The sequence below is a fragment of the Saimiri boliviensis genome, chromosome 20, assembly GCF_048565385.1.
Source record: "Saimiri boliviensis isolate mSaiBol1 chromosome 20, mSaiBol1.pri, whole genome shotgun sequence".
NCBI classification, from domain to species: Eukaryota; Metazoa; Chordata; class Mammalia; order Primates; family Cebidae; genus Saimiri; species Saimiri boliviensis.
Genome location: NC_133468.1, coordinates 14,706,692 through 14,731,848, shown reverse-complemented (window position 1 = coordinate 14,731,848; position 25,157 = coordinate 14,706,692). Strand labels below are relative to the sequence as shown.

General features: G+C 48.0%; 1 protein-coding gene and 1 long non-coding RNA gene across 2 annotated transcripts in view; one reads left to right on the top strand and one right to left on the bottom strand.

The window, feature by feature from the left end:
• Positions 1-25,157, bottom strand: part of LOC141582432 (uncharacterized) — a 41,674-nt gene that overhangs the window by 6,944 nt on the left and 9,573 nt on the right. The gene's annotated exons all lie outside the window — the stretch shown is intronic.
• FBLL1 (fibrillarin like 1) lies at positions 19,834-21,234 on the top strand. The gene has a single exon (XM_010346693.3). The coding sequence runs from the start codon at positions 20,090-20,092 to the stop codon at positions 21,107-21,109; it is 1,020 nt and encodes a 339-aa protein (XP_010344995.2). The 5' UTR covers positions 19,834-20,089; the 3' UTR covers positions 21,110-21,234.

The following is a 25,157-nucleotide window of genomic DNA, read 5'->3' as shown; positions in this document are numbered from 1 at the left end:
CAAGTGACTTCCTGTGCATACAACTGTCCCAGGTACACTATGCAACCAAGAAATTCCCCAGAGAGCCCATGATTCCCTGGGGAAACATCACAAGGCACAACCAGTGACAGGGGAGTTTAGTGAAAGAGAGATCACCAAGAGGCTGCATTGCCTAGAAAAAAAATCATCATGGAATAGAAGATCCCGAAAGTCTGAAGAAGAGCAGCGTGGGAGACCAGAGAGGAGGTCCAGCGAACCAGTCTGAAAACAGAAAAACAAATCCACAAAGTAAACATTCCAGAGCCTCAGCTACTCTCCACTCTCAATCTGTCTCAAGATAGAAAACATACGCACACACACACACGCACACACACACAAACTGGTGGAAGAAGAGCAAACACACAACACTGCCACTAACCACCCCACCAATGATGCACATAACCCAGATTTCATAATCTACAACTGGTGGTCTGGCAGTGCTTTCCCGATTCAAAAACAAAATAATCATCCCTAACCTATAACTTCATTCTTCTAAAAAATAAGTCCTGGTCCAGATTATTGTGCTTGGCTTCTTGCTCCAATGTGCAGGTGTTTCACTGCAATGTCCACCCTGCTTCAGCTAGAATGTTCTTATAAGCTAGTATGTTCTTATAAGTGGGAGCTAAGCTCTGAGGATGCAAAGGCATAAGAATGACTAGGCCAGGTACAGTGGCTCACGCCTTAATCTCGCACTTTGGGAGACCAAGGTGGGCAGATCACTTGAGATCACGAGTTCAAGACCAGCCTGGCCAACATGGTGAAGCCCTGTCTCTACTAAAAATACAAAAATTAGCTGGGTATGGTGGTGGGCGCTTGTAATCTCAGCTACTCGGGAGGCTGAGGCAGGGGAATTGCTTAAACCCAGGAGGCAGAGGTTGCAATGAGCTGAGACTATACCACTGCACTCCAGCCTGGGTGACAGAGGGAGACTCCATATCAAAATAAATAAAGAGCCGGGCACGGTGGCTCGTGCCTGTAATCCTAGCACTTTGGGAGGCCGAGGTGGGTGGATCACCTGAGGTCAGGAGTTCAAGACCAGCCTGGCCATCATGGAGAAAGCCCATCTTAAAATAAAATAAAATAAATAATAATACAATAGACTTGGGGGACTAAGGAGGAAAGTGTGGGAAGGGGTGAGGGATAAAAGACTACAAATCAAGTTCAGTGTATACTGTTCAATATATACTGATGAATGCACCAAAATTTTACAAATCACCACCAAAGAACTTACGTAACCAAATACTACCAGTTCCCCAAAAACCTATGGAAATTTTAAAAAAAAATTTTTTTTTTACATTCATTTCTCACAGTTCTGGAGGCTGGAAAGTCCAAGATCAAGGCACCAGCAGATTCAGTGTCTGGTTAGGGCCCACTTTCTGGTTCATAGATTGCCTTTTAGCTGTACCCTCACATAGTAGAAGGGACTAGCTAGCTAGCTTTCCTCAATATCTTTCATAGAGACAGTAATCTCAACCGTGAAGCTGAACGTGGGCCAGGCGCCATGGCTCATGCCTGCAATCCCAGCACTTTGGGAGGCCCAGGCAAGTGGATTGCCTGAGGTCAGGAATTTAAGACCAACATGGTGAAAATCCATCTCTACTAAAAAGAAAAGAAAAAAGAAAAGCTGGACGTGGTGGCACACACCTGTAATCCCAGCTATTTGGGATGCTGAGGCAGGGGAATCACTTGAACCAGGGAGGTGAGGTTGCAGTGAGCCGAGATCTTGCCACTGCACTCCAGCCTGGGTGATAGAGCAAGACTCCATCTCAAAACAAGAAGCTGAACCCCTCATGACCTAATCATCTCCCAAAAGGCCTTACCTTTTAATACCATCACATTTGGGATTAAGTGTTAATGTATAAATTTTGGAGAAACACAAACACTCAGACTATAGAATAAGAATATGCTTAAGAGAATTGAAAATATGTGTTTACTCAAGAACTTATACACAAATGTTTATCAGACAGTATTTAATAGACCAAAATGGAAACAACCCAAATGTCCATTAACTGATGAAATGGAAACACAAAATGTAGTCTACAAAATGAAATATTAGTCTATAAAAAGGAATAGCCGGGCGCGGTGGCTCAAGCCTGTAATCCCAGCACTTTGGGAGGCCAAGGCAGGTGGATCACGAGGTCAGGAGATCGAGACCATCCTGGTCAACATGGTGAAACCCCGTCTCTACTAAAAATACAAAAAATTAGCTGGGCATGGTGGCACGTGCCTGTAATCCCAGCTACTCAGGAGGCTGAGGCAGGAGAATTGCCTGAACCCAGGAGGCGGAGGTTGCAGTGAGCCGAGATCGCGCCATTGCACTCCAGCCTGGGTAACAAGAGTGAAACTCCGTCTCAAAAAGAAAGAAAAAAAAAAAAAAAAAAAGGAATGAAGGCCAGGTGCAGTGGCTCACACCTGTAATCCCAGCACTTTGGGAGGCCGAGGCGGGTGGATCACGAGGTCAGGAGTTCAAGACCAGCCTGGCCAAGATGGTGAAACCTCATCTCTAAAAAAAAAAATGAAAAATTAAATTAAAAAAAAAAGGAATAAAGTATGTCTACAACATGAATACACCTTAAAAACATTATGCCAAGTAAAAGAAGCCATGCATAAATTGTATGAAATGTCCAGAATAGGTAAATTTATAAATACAGATGGTAGATTAGTGAGCAAGGAATAGGAAGTAGCTACTTAATGAATAAGGGGTTTCTTTTTAGGGTGATGAAAAGGTTCTGGAATTAGGTAATGGTAATGGTTGCATAACATTGTGACTGTCACTAAAAACCACTTAATTATACAGTTTAAAATCATTAATTTTATATTATGTGAAATTTTTTTTTTTTTTTTGAGACGGAGTTTTCACTCGTTACCCAGGCTGGAGTGCAATGGTGCGATCTCGGCTCACCGCAACCTCCGCCTCCTGGGTTCAGGCAATTCTCCTGCCTCAGCCTCCTGAGTAGCTGGGATTACAGGCACATGCCACCACGCCCAGCTAATTTTTGTATTTTTAGTAGAGACGGGGTTTCACCATGTTGACCAGGATGGTCTCGATCCCTTGACCCCGTGATCCACCCGCCTCAGCCTCCCAAAGTGCTGGGATTACAGGCTTGAGCCACCGCGCCCGGCTATGTGAATTTTTTCTAAGTCTAAACTCTATCATATGCTTACAGATTTTTTTATCTGCTTTTCTATCAGTTGCTGAAAAGTTTGTTAAAATTTCCCACTATTATTTTACGTTTTATTTGTACTATATTTATTTGTTTTTGTAAAGACAGGGGTCTCTCTATATTGACCAGTCTGGTCTTGAACTTCTAGGCTCAAGCAAGCCTTCACCTTAGCCTCCTGAGCAGCTGGGACTACACACTCACACCACCACACCTAGCTAATTATAGTCAGGGTCTCTGTTTATTATCTAGGCTGGTTGTCCCAAAGCACTGAGATTATAGGCATGAGCCACTATGCCCAGCCTCACTATGAATTTAGATTTGTCTATTTCTCCTTTTAATTCTATTCAACTTTGCTTTACGTATTTTGAGGTAATGTTATTAGATACATAGAAGTTTAGAACTGTCATGAAGTCAATCCTTGTTATTTGTCATAGTTATTTCAATAAAGTTATCATGAATACTGAATGAGTGAATATTAACCATTTCTCCATGGGGAAATACAGAATTAGTTTCCTGCAGAACTCTCTTCACAGCATCTTCATTAACTAATACATAACCTTGTTTTAAGACACCTTATTTCATATGTATTGTTATTTGTTGACATTGATCTCACAGCAAATAGCACTATAACTCATACCTGAAAAAACTTAAACTCACACGTGTATCTTCTCTTTTTTCTTTTTTTTCACAGGGTGTAACTCTGTCACCCAGCACCCAGCCTGAAGTGTAGTGGCATGATCTTGGATGACCTTTGCTCACTGAAGCCTCAACTTCCTGGGCTCAAGTGATCCTCTTGCCTCAGGCTCCCAAATAGCTAGGACTACAGGCACATGCCGTCACACCAGCTATTTTTTTTATTTTTTAGAGATAGAATCTCGCAGTGTTGTCCAGGCTGGTCTCAAACTCCTGAGCTCCAGTGCTCCTCCTGCCTTGGCCCCTCCAAATGTTGAGATTACAGGCGTGAATCATCACATATGGCCTACATGTATTTTCTCTATAAGGCACACCACAGCCCTGCACCTAGAAACACTTCAGGTACGCCCTTGGGAACCAATTTAAACAGTGAAATCACCAAGAGAAAGCACAAAAATATGAAAACCATGGCACTAAATAGGCCGTGAAACAGTTGTTTACAGTATGGGAACCGAAACAAGAAAGCAGGACGTAACCTCGTTTGGCCTCAGCTGGAAGTGTGTTCACTGGATGACTCCTTTTTTGCCACTGTGCAAATGTCCAAAAGCTCCGTGAGTATTGGTGTTTGAGTTACAGATGAATTTTAGTGAATTGGCAAATTTGCAAATATGGAGAGTCCTTGACTAATAAGGATCAATTGTACCTTGCTGGTGACTTGATTTTCTGTCATTCTGAAATGTCCTCTGGACTGCGTTATCTCCCATGAGGCTGTGCAGCCTTAAAATCCCCCACCGCACACACACACACACACACACACACACACACACACACCCCTCTTACAAAAAGGGAATTGGAAATGCTGCTGTTGGCCAGCCCACAGCTTCTGCCCTGTGGAGCAAACATTCTTTCATGATGGGCATGTCCACATTTCCTAAATTGTCATTAACTTGGTGGCTTAAAACAATATAAATTTATTTTTCTGGCAGTTCTGGAGGCCAGAAGTCCAAAGTCAGTATCACTAGGCCAAAATCAAAATACAGTCATATGTCACTTACCAACAGGAGTAAGTCTGAGAAATGTAGTATTAGGTGATTTCATCATATGTTTGCATATGCAAATCGAGCACTAAGATAGCAAGGTCCGTTATCAGTTTTTATAGTTTGTGGAAGGCCTAAAGTCATAATAGCTTTAAACAAATGGGCAACTGCATTTTTAGTTTTTTTTTTCCTGTCCAGGGGTAGCATGTATTAAACCTATATAAGTATCCATAGTAATGTGGAGAAATTTATTTGTTTATTCATTTATTTATTTATTTTTGAGACAGAGTCTCGCCCTGTTGCCCAGGCTGGAGGGCAACAGCGCAATCTCTGCTCACTGCAACCTCTGCCTCCCGGGTTCAAGCAATTCTCCTGCCTCAGCCTCCTAAGTAGAGGGGATTACTACATGCATGCGCCACCACACCCAGCTAATTTTTTGTATCTTTAGTAGAGACAGGGTTTCATCATGTTGGCCAGGCAGGTCTCAAGCTCCTGACCTCATGCTCCACCCGCCTTAGCCTCCCAAACTGCTAGGATTACAGGCCTGAGCCACCGCACACAGCCTACATGGAGAAATTTAAAACAACCAAACGGTAGATACTGAGTAACATCAGTTTGCCTGATAGCATTAGGCACCAGACCTTGTGGGCTGGCACCAAGCCCTAAAGAAAAAGGAGAGAGAGAATGCCCTTGGCAATGAGGACAAGTTTTAATAATCATGCGAGCTTCAGCAAGTGCTAAATGAAGTTTAAGACTGCAAGCATTCTCATGAAAAAAAGCATGATCAGCTTGAGCTTGGAAAAATGCAGGAAAGTCTGCAAACCGCATCTGTGGTTGTACCAGAGCATCACCTCTAGCATTCCCTTCTGATACGGGACCAGGTAACTAGAACGAGAACAAATATGGGTGACGTAAAGATGGTGACAGTGAACACAGAGGAGCTCTTGCACTGCAAGAAACAAAGCTGGTAAAGATTTCATTAGTCGGGCCAGACGCGGTGCTTCAAGCCTGTAATCCCAGCACTTTGGGAGGCCGAGGCGGGTGGATCACGAGGTCAAGAGATCAAGACCATCCTGGTCAACATGGTGAAACCCCGTCTCTACTAAAGGTGCAAAAAATTAGCTGGGCATGGTGGCGCATGCCTGTAATCCCAGCTACTCAGGAGGCTGAGGCAGGAGAATTGCCTGAACCCAGGAGGCAGGTTGCGGTGAGCCGAGATCGCTCCATTGCACTCCAGCCTGGGTAACAAGAGTGAAACTCCGCCAAAAAAAAAAAAAAAAAAAAAAAGATTTCATTAGTAACGCCCTTCACATGTGCAAGATCTGAGTGAGTAATGCTACACACCGCATAAGCAGAATCACTCCCTCTATTTGTGTCTTGGTGAGGACAAGTTTGTAAGGCCAATATTAACTCTGCCTGTTGCATAGTTTTAAAATGTTCCTGGATTTTGTGCTGCCAGTTTTGCACGGCATCTTGCCACCCTATAGCTGCTCTTCCAGTTTTTTCTGAACCATCTGTAAAGGCATGAAGCAAGGGCTCCAACAGATACAGATTTAACAGGCACAGTTTGTCAAAAGTTCAGGAGCTTAGAGGTTGGTAAATGAAAGCTGATAGTACTAATAAAGTCAGCCATGGCTACTTGCTAATCAAGATCACAAGCTAGGAGAGTATGAAATTGTTCCTTGCTTAATGGGAGAAAAGAGTCGCAGGGTCATATCCTGACAATTGGATGCATGTCAGCGCCCCTTTATGATAAGAAGCTTTTTTTTTTTTTTTTTTTTGAGACGGAGTTTCACTCTTGTTACCCAGGCTGGAGTGCAATGGCACGATCTCGGCTCACCGCAACCTCCGCCTCCCGGGTTCAGGCAATTCTCCTGCTTCAGCCTCCTGAGTAGCTGGGATTACAGGCACGCGCCACCATGCCCAGCTAATTTTTTGTATTTTTTAGTAGAGACGGGGTTTCACCGTGTGACCAGGATGGTCTCGATCTCTTGACCTTGTGATCCACCCGCCTCGGCCTCCCAAAGTGCTGGGATTATAGGCGTGAGCCACCGCGCCCGGCCAAGAGAAACTATTAAATCTGTGGTCTTTTGTAAATGTTTAGAAGTAAATAGCACATAAAATACAGAAATGGCAAAAGATAGAGCCTACCTGTTAAACTAAGGATGGGAGGGATGGATATTTTAAGGTTATTCCCCATATTTTCTGGCCTTTGAAAATCATTAGAATGTGACTGCGAGCCATCAAGATAATAAAGCTGCACTGAGTTAGCCTAAGTGTGTAAAACACAAAACCCAAAAAACGTTTTAAAATGTCTTTAGGTGCTGGCCATTTTTCTGCATTAGTCTTTAGCTGGAATGTCTTAGAAGTGAGCTTGGGAAAGCAAGGCTGTCGCTAGTTTCCTCCCACCTGCCCTGGGCTCCTCAGGCGGCCTCTTTTTTTAATAGCCTGCCACCTGTTACTGCCCTTATCCTGAGAGGAAGGAAGCAAGACTACAAGTGGCAGCAAAAGGCCAGAGAATGACCAGGTGGTAAAGTGTGTGTGTGAGCACGGAAGCCGGAGGCAAGAGGGTCATAGGCTAGGAGAAGACCTCCCCCCCCATCCTCCAGACCACCTACGCCTGGAGCCAACCTTGTTAGGAAAGGTACTGAAAATATACTGGGCTTTTTATTATTTTTACCACCTCCAAGCAGAGAGGCTCAGGGGAGGAGCCGACATGCTGCAAAGGGTCTGCTCTGAAGTTTCCCAGCCACCGTGTTTTTAAACATTTCATAAAAAAGCAAAACAAACATTCCCTACTGCTGCATCTATCATCTGAAGATGTTGGCAGCTGGCACAGTCGTCCACCTCAGCCTAGTGAGCGTTTAACACATGGCTACAGGACAGTACCCCTCATTAGCAGGCTTCTCGCCCAGAGCTTTGTACTCTAGGCTGCTCCACACCCTACTGCCCACTTTAGGCTAATAAGGTTGGGGTGTGCATGGACTGTTTCTTAGCCCTTTCCAAGGGAGCTAGGGAAGATAAGGAATTGCTTGTCAACTGAAATACGTGAGGGGTGGCAAGGAAGGGTAGAAGTAGAAAAAAGCACAGCAAGGCCGGGTGTGGTGGCTCAAGCCTGTAATCCCAGCACTTTGGGAGGCCGAGGCGGGTGGATCACGAGGTCAAGAGATCGAGACCATCCTGGTCAACATGGTGAAACCCTGTCTCTACTAAAAATACAAAACATTAGCTGGGCATGGTGGCACATGCCTGTAATCCCAGCTACTCTGGAGGCTGAGGCAGGAGAATTACCTGAACCCAGGAGGCAGAGGTTGCGGTGAGCCGAGATCACACCATTGCACTCCAGCCTGGGTAACAAGAGCGAAACTCCGTCTCAAAAAAAAAAAGAAAGAAAGAAAAGGAAAAGAAAAAAGCACAGCAAGCAGCAGGCCACTTTCTGGACACAGTTACTAAGGCACGGGACCATGGTGAGGAGGATTCTCAGGACCGGGCTGGAGCTGCCTGCAGTCACCTCTTCCCCTCCGTCACCACAAACCCAGAAGGCGGCAATTTGCCCAGAGTGCCAGTGACTAAATGGCCTTATCCTCACTAGAAAAAAGCTCTTCCTTATTCCCCATATGGAAGGAAATGAAGTGGGGAGAGAAGTCTCTCCCTGTTGTTCTGGTTTCTGATTTTCCTTCTTTAAATCTCCTGAATTCCCTTCAGGTGGAGAAGACGGGCGGTTTGACTCACCGCAATCTGGCAAATAAAGAGGATTCAACACAGAGCGTACCAGCACCCAGGTGGTCAAAATAGCAGCATTAGTAAAATGACCTTGCTCACCTCCTCTTTTCAGGCAGCAACCTACCTGCTCCCATAACTCTTAAGTCTAAGGTCCCTTGATCAGGAAACCAAGGACATTTCTGCCTAATTAAGAGCATAAGCTTGTGTAGAGCTCCAGGCTCTAAAGCAGGCGTCCCCAAACTACGGCCCACGCGCCGCATGCAGCCCCCTGACGCCATTTATCCGGCCCCCCGCCGCACTTCAGAAAGGGGCACCTCTTTCATTGGTGGTCAGTGAGAGGAGCACAGTATGTGGCGGCCCTCCAACGGTCTGAGGGACAGTGAACTGGCCCCCTGTGTAAAAAGTTTGGGGACGCCCGCTCTAAAGTGTACTGGATAGCATTAAGTAGCTGTTGCGCTGTTTTAAAAAATACTTTCTGCTCTTTGGTCATTTCTTGACCCATGACAACCTAACCCCTGATATTTTATGCGTGTATCCTGTCTTCCTGATGGGAGTCAGGACTGTCTCTTACCGGATTCCCCGAAAACTGATGAAGCTCTCCACCTTCACATGTGAATTCAAGGCGGGCACGCTGGGGTCACCAGTTGCAGAGCTTATAGCTTGCAGCAAACGCCAAGAATGAAGTACTCAGACAGTTCCAGCTGAGCGGCGCTAGGGGGCAGCTCTTCCGGGAGAGTCCGCCCCAGCATCCGTCCGCCAAGTATTTACTGAAGGTTAATAAACTATAAACAGCAACTAAATGGCCATTTAAGGTGGGTTACTGAGACACCCGTGACCTTGTATACACTCAAACTGCATTCTCAGGAGGCTGTTTCCAGCGTTCCTTATCACACCACACACTTCACTGTCTTGTTTCCAGAGCCAGGGAGTTTCATTCCCATGCACAAATGACACACACACAGAGCTCAGTGTTTTTCCATGCCTGACCTCAAATGCCAGGTACATAAACTTGAATATGTTGCCGTGCACACCCCCACCCCCTACATGCCTATTATCCCAGCACTTTGGGAAGCCAAGATCGGTGGATAACTTGAGCCCAGGAGTTTGAGACAAGCTTGGGCAATGTGGTGAGACCTTGTCTCTACAAAAAGTAAAAAAATTAGCCGGGTATGATGGTGTGTGCCTGTAGTCCCAGCTACTCGGGAGGCTGAGGTGGGAGGATTGCTCGAGCCTGGGAGGCAAAGGTTGCAATGAGCTGTGATCATGCCCGTGCACTCTAGCCTGGGTGACAAAGTGAGCACTCCTGGTTAACTTTTGTATTTTCTGTAGAGACAGGGTTTCACCAAGCTGGCCAGGCTGGTCTTGAACTCCTGACCTCAAGTGATCCACCATCCTTGGCCTCCCAAAGTGCTCATATTACAGGTGTGAGCCACTGCACCGAACCTGGCCCAGTTTTTTAAACAATAAATTTTTAAAGCAGATTTAAACCAGGGCACAAATGGTACAGAGAAGTTAATATGCGTCTGCAACGTAATTTTATGCTAATTTTGTCATTTTTGACTTTCCTTTTTGGCCAATGTTAGCTTCCAAAATGGCCAGTATTAACTATTCTAGAAAATTGGCTAGATAATATTCAGCTGATAGAGGTAATTATCTTAAGTGCAACGAGCCAGGCACAAACACCACATGTTCTCACTTACATGAGGGAGCTAAAAAAGATTTTTTTTTGAAACAAGGTCTTGCTCTGTTGCTCAGGCTGGAGTGCAGTAGCATGATCATCACAGATCACTGCAACCTCCACCTCCCAGGCTCAAGTGATCCTTGTGGGCTCAAGTGATCCTCCCATCTCAGGCTCCTGGGTAGCTGGCACTACAGCCACGTGCCAGCATGCCTGGCTAATTCTTGTAGTTTTGGTACAGACAGGGTTTTGCCATATTGCCCAGGCTGGTCTTCAACTCCTGACCTCAAGTGATCACCTGCTTCAGCCTCCCAAAGTGCTGAGATTACAGGCGTGGGTGGGCCACCACACCTGGCTAGGAGCTAAGATAGAGAATGGAAGAAGATAACCGAGCCTGGGAAGGGTGAATAGGGGCAGGAGGGAAGATGAAGAGAAGTGCGTTAAAAGGTACAAATATATAGGCCCTAAGACATCAGACTCATGGTTGATGAGAGCCTAGTTGTCTGGTTCAAGAATAGATATCCAGGCCAGACACAGGTGGCTCACACCTGTAATCCCAGCGCTTTGGGAGGCCGAGGCGGGTGGATCGCGAGGTCAAGAGATCGAGACCATCCTGGTCAACATGGTGAAACCCTGTCTCTACTAAAAATACAAAACATTAGCTGGGCATGGTGGCACATGCCTGTAATCCCAGCTACTCTGGAGGCTGAGGCAGGAGAATTGCCTGAACCCAGGAGGCAGAGGTTGCGGTGAGCCGAGATCACACCATTGCACTCCAGCCTGGGTAACAAGAGCGAAACTCCGTCTCAAAAAAAAAAAGAAAGAAAGAAAAGGAAAAGAAAAAAGCACAGCAAGCAGCAGGCCACTTTCTGGACACAGTTACTAAGGCACGGGACCATGGTGAGGAGGATTCTCAGGACCAGGCTGGAGCTGCCTGCAGTCACCTCTTCCCCTCCGTCACCACAAACCCAGAAGGCGGCAATTTGCCCAGAGTGCCAGTGACTAAATGGCCTTATCCTCACTAGAAAAAAGCTCTTCCTTATTCCCCATATGGAAGGAAATGAAGTGGGGAGAGAAGTCTCTCCCTGTTGTTCTGGTTTCTGATTTTCCTTCTTTAAATCTCCTGAATTCCCTTCAGGTGGAGAAGACGGGCGGTTTGACTCACCGCAATCTGGCAAATAAAGAGGATTCAACACAGAGCGTACCAGCACCCAGGTGGTCAAAATAGCAGCATTAGTAAAATGACCTTGCTCACCTCCTCTTTTCAGGCAGCAACCTACCTGCTCCCATAACTCTTAAGTCTAAGGTCCCTTGATCAGGAAACCAAGGACATTTCTGCCTAATTAAGAGCATAAGCTTGTGTAGAGCTCCAGGCTCTAAAGCAGGCGTCCCCAAACTACGGCCCACGCGCCGCATGCAGCCCCCTGACGCCATTTATCCGGCCCCCCGCCGCACTTCAGAAAGGGGCACCTCTTTCATTGGTGGTCAGTGAGAGGAGCACAGTATGTGGCGGCCCTCCAACGGTCTGAGGGACAGTGAACTGGCCCCCTGCGTAAAAAGTTTGGGGACGCCCGCTCTAAAGTGTACTGGATAGCATTAAGTAGCTGTTGCGCTGTTTTAAAAAATATTCTGCTCTTTGGTCATTTCTTGACCCATGACAACCTAACCCCTGATATTTTATGCGTGTATCCTGTCTTCCTGATGGGAGTCAGGACTGTCTCTTACCGGATTCCCCGAAAACTGATGAAGCTCTCCACCTTCACATGTGAATTCAAGGCGGGCACGCTGGGGTCACCAGTTGCAGAGCTTATAGCTTGCAGCAAACGCCAAGAATGAAGTACTCAGACAGTTCCAGCTGAGCGGCGCTAGGGGGCAGCTCTTCCGGGAGAGTCCGCCCCAGCATCCGTCCGCCAAGTATTTACTGAAGGTTAATAAACTATAAACAGCAACTAAATGGCCATTTAAGGTGGGTTACTGAGACACCTGTGACCTTGTATACACTCAAACTGCATTCTCAGGAGGCTGTTTCCAGCGTTCCTTATCACACCACACACTTCACAGTCTTGTTTTCAGAGCCAGGGAGTTTCATTCCCATGCACAAATGACACACACACAGAGCTCAGTGTTTTTCCATGCCTGACCTCAAATGCCAGGTACATAAACTTGAATATGTTGCCGTGCACACCCCCACCCCCTACATGCCTATTATCCCAGCACTTTGGGAAGCCCAGATCGGTGGATAACTTGAGCCCAGGAGTTTGAGACAAGCTTGGGCAATGTGGTGAGACCTTGTCTCTACAAAAAGTAAAAAAATTAGCCGGGTATGATGGTGTGTGCCTGTAGTCCCAGCTACTCGGGAGGCTGAGGTGGGAGGATTGCTCGAGCCTGGGAGGCAAAGGTTGCAATGAGCTGTGATCATGCCCGTGCACTCTAGCCTGGGTGACAAAGTGAGCACTCCTGGTTAACTTTTGTATTTTCTGTAGAGACAGGGTTTCACCAAGCTGGCCAGGCTGGTCTTGAACTCCTGACCTCAAGTGATCCACCCTCCTTGGCCTCCCAAAGTGCTCATATTACAGGTGTGAGCCACTGCACCGCACCTGGCCCACAGTTTTTTAAACAATAAATTTTAAAGCAGATTTAAACTAGGGCACAAATGGTACAGAGAAGTTAATATGCGTCTACAACGTAATTTTATGCTAATTTTGTCATTTTTGACTTTCCTTTTTGGCCAATGTTAGCTTCCAAAATGGCCAGTATTAACTATTCTAGAAAATTGGCTAGATAATATTCAGCTGATGGAGGTAATTATCTTAAGTGCAACGAGCCAGGCACAAACACCACATGTTCTCACTTACATGAGGGAGCTAAAAAAGATTTTTTTTTGAAACAAGGTCTTGCTCTGTTGCTCAGGCTGGAGTGCAGTAGCATGATCATCACAGATCACTGCAACCTCCACCTCCCGGGCTCAAGTGATCCTTGGGGGCTCAAGTGATCCTCCCATCTCAGGCTCCTGGGTAGCTGGCACTACATCCACGTGCCAGCATGCCTGGCTAATTCTTGTAGTTTTGGTACAGACAGGGTTTTGCCATATTGCCCAGGCTGGTCTTCAACTCCTGGCCTCAAGTGATCACCTGCTTCAGCCTCCCAAAGTGCTGAGATTACAGGCGTGGGTGGGCCACCACACCTGGCTAGGAGCTAAGATAGAGAATGGAAAAAGATAACAGACTGGGAAGGGTGAATAGGGGCAGGAGGGAAGATGAAGAGAAGTGCGTTAAAAGGCACAAATATATAGGCCCTAAGACCTCAGACTCATGGTTGATGAGAGCCTAGTTGTCTGGTTCAAGAATAGATATCCAGGCCAGACACAGGTGGCTCACACCTGTAATCCCAGCGCTTTGGGAGGCCGAGGCGGGTGGATCACTTGAGGTCAGAAGTTTCGGGCCATCCTGGCGAACATGGCAAAACCCCATCTCTACTGAACATGCAAAAAAAATTAGTCAGGTGTAGTGGCACGTGCCTGTAGTCCCAGCTACTTGGGGAGGCTGAGGCACAAGAATCACTTGAACCCGGGAGACGGAGGTTGCAGTGAGCCGAGATCATGCCATTGCACTCCAGCCTGGGTGACAGACAGAGCAGACTCTGTCTCAAAAAAAATAAAAAAGCAAAAGAGAAAAAAGAAAAAAGAAAAAGAAAAATGTGCAAACATACAGTAAGATAGGAGGAACAAATTCAATTCTTGATAGCCAAGTAGGGTGACTATGCTTAATAAAAATGTCCTGTACTCAGGTCCCTAATTCCTGAATGCCCTAAATACCTTGACTTGATCACTGTGCATTAAACATGCAACACAACTTCTCATGTATCCCATAAATTTGTACAAATAAAAAAAATAGTTGCATTATAGAAATTTCACTGGTTAATGAGAGTACACAGGGTCATCCAAAGTAAAAAAAATTTTGCTTTGTTTTGCTGTTCGGCTTGCTTTCCATTTCCATACCAGTTTAATTACATAAATATACATGGTCCTTTGGGAAGAGAGAGCATGGGGAGAAATGCCAGATATAGGTGATGGGGAGGAAGGCAGCACATCACACTGCCATGTGTGTACCTGTGCACAATCTTGCATGTTCTTCACATGTACCCCAAAACCCAAAATGCAATAAAAAATAAATTAAAAAAATATATACATGGTGCTTATAAAAATAAAATGTAATGGATTGCCTTCAATGAGACTCACTGTAATTTTTGTGGGGATTTTAGATTGTTTGTAGGAATTTGATAGTTTGTAGAATTTTTTAATATATTGAGATGGGGTCTCCTTTTATTTTCCAGGCTGGTCTTGAACTCCTGAGCTCAAGCGATCTACCCACCTCAGCCTCCCAAAGTGCTAGGATTACAGGCATGAGCCACTGCGTCCAGTCCAAATCTGAGATTCGTATTCTATAAAATGAAGAATTACAGAGAATTTCTAAGGTGTATTCTGGAAAGAAGACCTTTGCAAAACTAGTCCAGCTAAGCTTTTTGAGCATTTCCTGAATGGCAGTCACTAGTTCTACAGTGGGGAATGGAGTGAGAGTCTGAGCCACCAAGAGACGAAGTGTCCCCCAGCAGAGGTAATGACTAAACCAGGCGTCCCCAGACTATGGCCCGCAGGCCACATGCGGCCCCCTGAGGCCATTTATCCGGCCCCCTGCCGCACTTCAGGAAGGGGCACCTCTTTCACTGGTGGTCAGTGAGAGGAGCACAGTATGTGGCGGCCCTCCAACGGTCTGAGGGACAGTGAACTGGCCCCCTGTGTAAAAAGTGTGGGGACGCCTGGACTAAACCATAATGACATCCCAAGTGAGGGATTTTTGCTACTCTCCAAGGCCCAGAGGCTAGAAAAAGGGAGAAGATTCTCTTTTTCTAATTAATTAACCAGCTATATTAGATATATTGGGAGTTGACTTTGATTCTGAGTTTTAGTCATGTGTTAGGAAGGAGGTATTATATTTTGTCTTGATGAGTAAATTTAAATATAGACATGCCAAACAGAAAATTTCACCTGGGATGTTCGTGTTGGACACACTGATCCAGGTGTGCCAGCTGGCATTACGCAGTGGACATCTAGGTAAAAACATTTACTGTTCTGCAATTATGGCACTCACACGTCTCAGCTGCCTTTCAACTAGGCAGGGCTTTGGCCAGTCATCAGCCAGGAGGCTGAGGTGGGAGACTTGCTTGAGCCTGGGAGATTAAGGCTGCAATCCGTGGTGAGTAGAAATGATTGCGTCAAAGTCCAGACTAAAACCTATGAAAAGGTTGTGAGTTCTCTGCGCACTCTATTCTTCAGCCGTACAGCGGAGGCCCTCTTTTTTCTCATGTTGCAGCCACGAGATGTCGGGGCCTGAGTTCTTCAGTGGCTGTGTGGAGCAAACCCCACACTGACCCTCAATGGACATAACATATAAGAAATAAGGCCACGCATGGTGGCTCACGCTTGTAATACCAGTACCGGGGGACTCCGAGGTGGGCGGATCACTTGGTATCAGGAGTTTAAGACCAGCCTGGCCAACATAGTGAAACCGAGTCTCTACTAAAAATACAAAAATTAGCCAGGCATGGTAGCAGGCACCTGTAGTCCCAGCTACTTGGGAGGCTGAGGCAGGAGAATTGCTTGAACCTGGGAGGCGGAGGTTGTGGTGAGCTCAGATCATGCCACTGCACTCCAGCCTGGGCAACAGAGAGAAAAGAAAAAATAAAAAGAAAGAAAAAAACCGGCTGGGCGCAGTGGCTCACGTCTGTAATCCCAGCACTTTGGGAGACCAATGCAGGTGGATCAGGAGGTCAGGAGTTCGAGACTAGCCTGGCCAGCATGGTGAAACCTCATCTCTACTAAAAATACAAAAAATTAGCAAGGCTTGGTGGCAGGTGCCTGTAAACCTAGCTACTTGGGAAGCTGTGGCAGGAGAATAGCTTGAACCCCGGAGACGGAGGTTGTAGCGAGCTGAGATCACACCACTGCACACCAGCCTGGATGACAGTGTGAGACTCCAACTCAAAAAATAAAAAATAAAAAATAAAAGAAATAAACATAGTTGTATTATATTACTAAATTGAGATTTGGGGGAGTTCTATGTTACCGCATCATAGCCCAACTCATCTTGAGCAAATATAGCTATGCCTGTCGCTGGGGTCGAGATCAGATCCCTCGATCACCTTTAGAGGTGGACCATGGCTTAGAGAAAACAGGTTAAGTTTCTTCCTGCATGGATGCTTAAAGTACTAATGAGAATGGGGATGGGGTTATAGAGCCTTACCTCTGGTTTCACCTCAATCATGACTAGTTACATCTTGGGCAATTTGTTGGAATGGTTATGCGAGAAAATAAATAAAATTCCTCACGCATTTTTTAAGTCTATGGGAATGATTGATGTGCCCCATGTCTACTAATGAGGGCTAGACACAGATGTAATTATGATCATTACTACAGGGCACATCTTATGGAAAACAAGTCAATTGTAAACAAAAGTATACATGGTGCCAAGTGTGGCAGCTTGTGCCTAGAATTCCAGCAACTCAGGAGGCTGAGGCAGGAGGATCGCTTGAGTCCAGGAGTTGGAAACCAACTTGGGCAACATAGTGAGGCCTCATCTCCACAAAAAGTTAAAAAACAATCGCCAGGCCGGGCGCGGTGGCTCAAGCCTGTAATCCCAGCACTTTGGGAGGCCGAGGTGGATGGATCAGGAGGTCAAGAGATCAAGACCATCCTGGTCAACATGGTGAAACCCCGTCTCTACTAAAAATACAAAACATTAGCTGGGCATGGCGGCGCGTGCCTGTAATCCCAGCTACTCAGGAGGCTGAGGCAGGAGAATTGCATGAACCCAGGAGGCGGAGGTTGCGGTGAGCCGAGATCGCGCCATTGCACTCCAGCCTGGGTAACGAGTGAAACTCCGTCTCAAAAACAATAACAACAACAACAACAACAACAATCGCCAGGCATGGTGGTGTATACCTGAAGACCCAGCTTTTCAGGATGTTGAGGCAGGTGAGAGGTTCGTTTGAACCCAGGAGTTCAAGGCTGCAGTGAGCTATGATCACACCACTGCACTCCAGCCTGGATGATATAGCAAGACTCCTCTCTATGTACGTATGTAGAAAGAAACCTAGCTGGCAACTGCGGCTCACACCTATAATCCCAGCATTTTGGGAGACCAAAACAGGAAGACTGGTTGAGTACAGGAGTTTGAGACAAGCCTGGGCAACATAGTGAGACCCCATCTCTATAAAAAATAAAAAATTAGCCTGGTGTGGTGGCACACACCTGTAGTCCCAGCTACTTACGAGGCTGAGGTGGGAAGATTTCTTGAGCCTGGGAGATCAAGGCTGCAATAGCCATGATTGTGCCACTGCACTCAGGCTGGGAGATGGAGTGAGACCTTGTCTTAGAATAAAAAATTTTAAAAGCCCTTTTCTTTGTAAATTACACAGTCTCAGGTACAGAAAAACAAAACAAATTAAGACAGTGAATTAATGCCCCAGCCTCCAACCTGTAGAACAATTCTGAGATGCCCTCCACACAGTTTCTCAGAGAGTACTCAGAGCAAATGATTGGAGGGTAATGGTGTGAGAAGAACTCACTACAGCCTTGACCTCCCAGGCTCAAGCGACCCCTCCACCTCAGCCTCCTGAGTAGCTGGGACTACAGGTAGACACCATGACACCTGACTAAGTTTTTTTTGCTTTTTATTTTTATAGAGACAGGTTCTCACTATATTGCCAGGGCTGGTCTTGAACTCATGGGTTCAATCAATCCTCCCACCTTAGTCTCCCAAAACGCTGGTATTGCAGGTGTGAGGCACTGTGCCCAGTTCCTTCTTAACCTTTCTATCTTCTCTATCTCGTTTTTGCCCACCCCCACTCGTGCTTCCTGGGATCACTCATTTGGACTCAAGTCTTTGTCTCAGGATCTCTGTTATTCAAGGTTCTCCAGAGACACAGACGTGTAGGATATATATTGGCTCAAGTGATTATGGAGGCCAGCAAGTCCAAAATCTGCAGAGCCAATGTCCCAGCCCAAAGGTTGTCAGGCAAAAAGAGCTGATGTGCCAGTTGAAAGGCCATTGGGCAGGAGAATTCTCTCTTCCTTGGGGAAGGTGAGCATTTTGCTTTATTTCTGCCTGCAACTGATTAGATGAGGCACACCCACATACTAGAAGGCAATCAGCTTTACTCAATCTACCAATTTATCTTTTTTTTTTTTTGAGACAGAGTTTCGCTCTTGTTACCCAGGCTGGAGTGCAATGGCGCCATCTCGGCTCACCGCAACCTCCGCCTCCTGGGTTCAGGCAATTCTTCTGCCTCAGCCTCCTGAGTAGCTGGGATTACAGGCACGTGCCACCATGCCCAGCTAATTTTTTGTATTTTTAGTAGAGACGGGGTTTCACTATGTTGACCGGGATGGTCTTGATCTCTTGACCTCGTGATCCACCCGCCTCGGCCTCCCAAAGTGCTGGGATTACAGGCTTGAGCCACCGCGCCCGGCCATCAATCTACCAATTTAAATGTTAATGTCATCAAAAAACAGCCTCACAGAAACATTCAGAATACTATTTGACCAAGTATCTGGGCACCCATGGCCCAATAAAGTTGACACATAAAATTAACCCTCACAGACACCAAGTGCAGTTCATTTTGGAAAACATTCAACTCGTAGCAAGCGTGGAAACCTCTAAGGGAAGTATTTTGTGTGAACCATTCAACCTCAGGAATCATACATTTCGCTCACTGATCCCTTGCTCACATTCCTGTTCGTAGAATTCTGGGCCCCATTAAGGAGACGCCCCAGTCCTCAGGCAAAACCAGAGCTGGCCCTGCCATCCGTGAGTGTGAGACGGGAAGAGCTGTGGTCCAGGATGGAACGAAAGTTGTAATGCACATACTGGGCGTTCGTACATGCACGGGTCTTCAGGTATGCGTTGTCTCTTTCTCTGGAGTGGGCACTTACCGCAACTAACAGGAGGCTGGCCAGTTGTTTCACTACCTGCCCCGCTTTCCTCAGCTCTTTTTGAGGGATCTCAAAGTTCCCCAAAGGGCCCCAATTGCTATCGCTGTCCCTGGTGCTGACCAAACGCGAACGCCTCAGCGTTGCAGTGTTGGGGCCATTGGTACTTGGTGCTGCTCAGTTACTCTTTTATTTTCTCCTCCCCACGCCCCCCGCCGAATCTCTCTCTCTTTCTTTCCTCAAGGAAATGCTGCAGGTTGAGAGTGTGCTCTTGAAGCACAGACTAGACTTCGAGGATCAACACGGCATTTTGGCCCTTGCTGAAGTGCCTTGTGATTTCGGGAACCGGCCTGTGTATCCCCACTCACACAAGAATCAACACTTCCTTGCCGATCAATATTCCCAGAACTGGTGGCCCAGCAGGGGCTGAAGCTGATGTTTACCTCCCCCTCTCCTGCGGCAGAGATGCCCCCGCCCCTGCGGCTCCGGGAAGTGCCAGGGGTCCCTGGGAAGGCGGGAGATGGGGAAGGGGCAGGGTGAGAGGGCAGCAGGCCGCGTCTGCACGCGGGCTTGGGGAGCGGGGCTTCCGGGCCGCGGGGCCGCGGGGTCGCGGGGTCGCGGGGGCGGGTGTGATGCAATCGCGCCACAGCCGCTGCGTCAAGGGGCGGCTCCGGGATGCGGGGACTGCGGTAGAGCCGATCCCGCCCCCGCCGCCCGCCGCCGATCACCGCGCTCACCGCCGCCGCCGGCCTCCCGCGTCCCCCGCCGGGACGACCACCCAGAGCCACCGGAGACCCCCGACACCCGGCCCGAGGCACCGGTAACCCGCGGATTCGCCCCGGGGCGCGCCATGAAGTCTGCGGCCAGCTCGCGCGGGGGCGGTGGGGGAGGCCGCGGGGGCGGCGGCTGGGGCGGCTGGAGCGGAGGCCGAGGCGGCGGCGGCGGCGGTGGCGGAGGCGCGGGCAAAGGCGGCGGGGGCGACGGCGCCGGCGGCCCGGGGGGAAAGGGCGGCTTCGGGGCGCGGGCGCGCGGCTTCAGCGGGGGCGGCCGGGGCCGGGGGCGCGGCGGCGGGGACGGCAGGGATCGCGGCGGCGGCGGGCAGCGGCGGGGCGGAGTGGCCAAGAGCAGGAGCCGCCGCAGGAAGGGCGCCATGGTGGTGTCGGTGGAGCCGCACCGGCACGAGGGCGTCTTCATCTACCGCGGGGCGGAGGACGCGCTGGTCACGCTGAACATGGTGCCCGGCCTCTCGGTGTACGGCGAGAGGCGCGTCACGGTGACTGAGGGCGGCGTGAAGCAGGAGTACCGCACGTGGAACCCGTTCCGCTCCAAGCTGGCCGCGGCCATCCTGGGCGGGGTGGACCAGATCCACATCAAGCCCAAGTCCAAGGTGCTGTACCTGGGCGCCGCGTCGGGCACCACGGTCTCCCACGTCTCTGACATCATCGGCCCGGACGGCCTGGTCTACGCCGTCGAGTTCTCCCACCGCGCCGGCCGCGACCTGGTCAACGTGGCCAAGAAGCGCACCAACATCATCCCGGTCCTGGAGGACGCGCGGCACCCGCTCAAGTACCGCATGCTCATCGGGATGGTGGACGTGATCTTCGCCGACGTGGCCCAGCCCGACCAGTCCCGCATCGTGGCTCTGAACGCCCACACCTTCCTGCGCAACGGGGGCCACTTTCTCATCTCCATCAAGGCCAACTGCATCGACTCCACTGCATCCGCCGAGGCTGTGTTTGCTTCTGAGGTGAGGAAGTTGCAGCAGGAGAACTTGAAGCCTCAAGAGCAGCTGACCCTGGAGCCGTATGAGAGGGACCACGCTGTGGTGGTCGGAGTCTACCGGCCTCTTCCCAAGAGCAGCAGCAAGTAGCACCCAGCTCAGGCCCGCCCGCCATCTCCCCAAGCCGGTGTTGTGTTTGCTGTTATTTTCTATGTGTTTTCTTTGTGCGTGTTTTCTTTTGTTGTTTTTCTATTAAACTGCGTAAAGAAACGGTAGTCGTCTGTACGGTGATGCCAGGCTAGGTTTTGCTGCAGTCACAATCAACCCCCAAATCCCAGTGGCCTAAACCAGCTGGTGTAACGGGCCCATCAAGCAGCAGCCTGGGAGCTGTGCTCATTCTAATCACTCAGGTCCCCGATTCCCCAGGGCCCCATTTTCACACATGCTCCCTCCATCCCTAGGGCAGAGGATAGAGCTGGGGAATGGCTAATAAGTTTTTAAACTTCCCCTTGGAACTCATGGGGCACTTCTGCTCACATTGGCCAAGTCACATGACCAAGCCTGACTCCAGGGAAGGACGCTGAGTATTGATGGACAGTAATACAGTCAAACACACCAACCATCAGACCCACAGCTAAAGTCTTAACCACGGTAAGTTTTTAGTACTTTACTCTTCAACTAAGCCCTTTTGCATTCACTATTAGAGTGAATAATAAATAAATGTATAAATGTGAAATGTATTCCTCACACTAGCCCTATCTCAGGCCATCTCGGCTTTGTTAGCCCTTGCATATTACATGTGAAGGTAAACTGGCTGCCCAAACTTACACAGCCAGTAAGGAGGCAGAGCTTAAATGTCAGCTTTTGGGGCTCTAAATCCATTGCTGTTTCCTCAGCACCAGGAGGATCTTGTCTCTGGCCCCCAACCCCTATGGCATGCACGGGACACACTTAGAGCAGGGCCCTGTGACCTTACTATGTTCTCGCCCTCCCTGTACCCCACTGGGCTGCCCCTTTGTTTGTTTTCACAATAACAAAACAAAGTAGGGGCAGGATATGGGTCTAACTAGCAGACTGTCTCCACTGCAGGGCAAATCATACCCTGAGTGGCATCACCAAGTGCCTGGCAGAACAGGCTGAGAAATGACTGCCAGAAAGATGTGCTATATCTTTGCAAGGCATGTCCTGCAGTTCCCAAGATGCTGGTCTCAGTACCTTGGAGTCTCTCTCCAAAGCAACCCAAAGAGAAGGGAGAGTGGGTAATAGGAGGAGAGCTGAGAATGCCCCCAAGGCTTAGTATATCCCTCCAAGCCAGACCTTAGGAAGGCCTTTCATTCATTCATGCATGCATACCTTCCAAAAAAAAAAAAAAAAATCCCCACTGCCAAAGTCATCAACATTTAGTCTTTGAATGATTGCTCACTAATGTATCATTTGGAGGGTGGATTTGCCTTTCTGGAGATGTGCTTGGGCAGCAATTGTGGTTAGTCTGCTTTTTCTGAAGTCACACTTCTTGAACAACAACAAAGGATAAATCAGACTTTTTATTTTTATTTTCTTTATTTTATTTGAGACAGGTCTTGCTCTGTTGCCAAGGCTAGAATGCAGTGGCACAATCATGGCTCACTGCAGCCTGGACCTCCTGGGCTTAAGTGATCTTCCTGCCTCAGCCTACCACCCTGGCTATTATTATTATTTTTTTTTGGTAGAAACAATGTCTCACTTTGTTACCGAGCCTGGTCTTCAACTCCTTTTCTCAAGAAATCCTCCTGCCTCAGACTCCCACACTGGATTAGAGGCATGAGCTATGGTGCTAAATTAGATTTTTTTTTTTTGAGATGGAGTTTCGCTCTTGTTACCCAGGCTGGAGTGCAATGGCACGATCTCGGCTCACTGCAACCTCCGCCTCCTGGGTTCAGGCAATTCTCCTGCCTCAGCCTCCTGAGTAGCTGGGATTACAGGCACACCCCACCATGCCCAGCTAATTTTTTGTATATTTAATAGAGACGGGGTTTCACCATGTTGACCAGGATGGTCTCGATCTCTTGACCTTGCGATCCGCCCGCCTCGGCCTCCCAAAGTGCTGGGATTACAGGCTTGAGCCACTGCGCCCAGCTAAATTAGATTTTTTTTAAGAGGCTACCACTCTTTCACACTCTCCCATCCCAAAATGCAGAAAGGTAATTACAGTTCAGATGTATCAGCAAGACTGACTCAGGAAGAAAAGAGTGAATGGGGTACATGTCTATTTTCATAAATAATGGAAATCTTCATTACAACCACACAAAGACAGGATCACTACTCCTATTTAACAGATGAAGACATTGCTCAGAGATGACAGTGCCTGGTTTAAGATCCCCTAGAAAGGCTCACAGCCAGAAATCACAGCCCTGTTAGTTTGATTCCAAAATCTATGTTGTTGTCACTGAAGTCTATGCTGGTTTTGTTCCCTTGAAAAGCCCTCTCTCCAATCCTAGGCTAATTTGTTAGTTGCTAGGATGAAGCCATGAGGCTGGAGTGGGCTCCTTGGGAACAGGAACTGTTTCTTCACTAGGGGAAGACAAAGGAGCTGGGCACTCAAGGAGGGAGGGGCTCTGCAGCAGCTGAGGCCCATGATCCAGCCCCTCATCAGAGCCAGATGGGCTCCATAAAGGAGCTCTTGATTCTTCCTTAAAGGGTTTTTTCCCCCAAGGATGGGGGATGAAGCAGGGGAAACATGACCTCTTTCCTTGGCATTCGCACTCCCATTCCCTGCCCGTCCTGCCCCACGTGAAATTTACAGTCACGTCTGAAGCTTCTCAAAGTGGGAACCATTCATGAAGAAATGGCAAGAAAACAATCTCCTGAAGAATTTCCCTGCGTTGCAGACGACTTCCTGAGTCAACGGGATGACATGGTGAGTACGAGGGAAAATACAGGCGAATGCAGGAGGGGAGCTGCAACCTGGTTTTAGAGGATGAGGGCAGGGAAAAGGACGGGACTGGAGTCTGGGCACAGTGGCTCAGCCCTGTAATCCCAGCACTTTGGGAGGCCGAGGCGGGTGGATCACTTGAGTCCTTGACTGGGTTCTTGAGTCAAGAATACCCTGGTCAACATGGCGAAACCACATCTCTACTAAAAGTATACAAATTAGCTGGGTGTGGTGGCAGGTGCCGGTAATTCCAGCTTCTCGGGAGGCTGAGGAATGAGAATCGCTTGAACCTGGGAGGCAGAGGTTGCGGTGAGCTGAGATCATGCCACTGTGAGATTCTGTCTAAAAAAAAAAAAGAGACTGTAACTCCAGTGGGCACTGGGCCCCAAGAAACCTAGAGGTAGCAGTGACCCTGGGTAACGGACCCGCTCAGAGCCAGGAATGCTTCAGTGACTATCAGCTTGGGTTCGCAGGAGGCTTTACATTTGGTTCTCTAGGTATATTAGTCTTCTCAGGCTGTTGTAACAAAATACTGCATGCTAGGTGGCTTAAACGACAGACAGTCATTCTCACTATTCTGCAGGGAGACTAGAAGTCCAATATCAAGGTGCTAGAGAATTCGGTTTCTGGTGAGGACACTCTTCCTGGCTGTATTCAGCCACCTTCTCGCTGTGTCCTTATGTGACCTTTCCTTTGTTCACACACAGAAAGAGAGAGCTCTCTGGTATTTCTTCCCCTGTTTACAGGGGTACCGATCCTATTGGATTAGGGTCCTGCTCTTAGGACACTGAACTGGTGTCTTCAACTGTTAAATAGGAATAGTGATCCTGGCTTTGCAGGGTTGTAATGCAGATTTCCATTGTTTATGGAAATAGACATGTACCCCATTCTCTCTTTTACTCCTGAGTGAGTCTTGCTGATACATCTGAACTGTAATTACCTTTCTGCTTTCTGGGATGTGGGAATGTGAAACAGTAGTAGCCTCTTAAAAAAAATCTGATTTGGACCAGGCACCGTAGCTCATGCCTCTAACCCAGTGTGGGAGTCTGAGGCAGGAGGATTTCTTGAGGCAAGGAGTTGAGGATTTCTCAACTCAAGGATTTCTTGAGCCAAAAACAAAAAAGGCCGGGCACGGTGGCTCATGCCTATAATTCCAGCACTTTGGGAGGCTGAGGCGGGCAGATCATGAAGTCAAGAGATCGAGACCATCCTGGCCAACATGGTGAAACCCCATCTAGTCTAAAAATGCAAAAAATAGCTGAGCGTGGCGGCATGTGCCTGTAATCC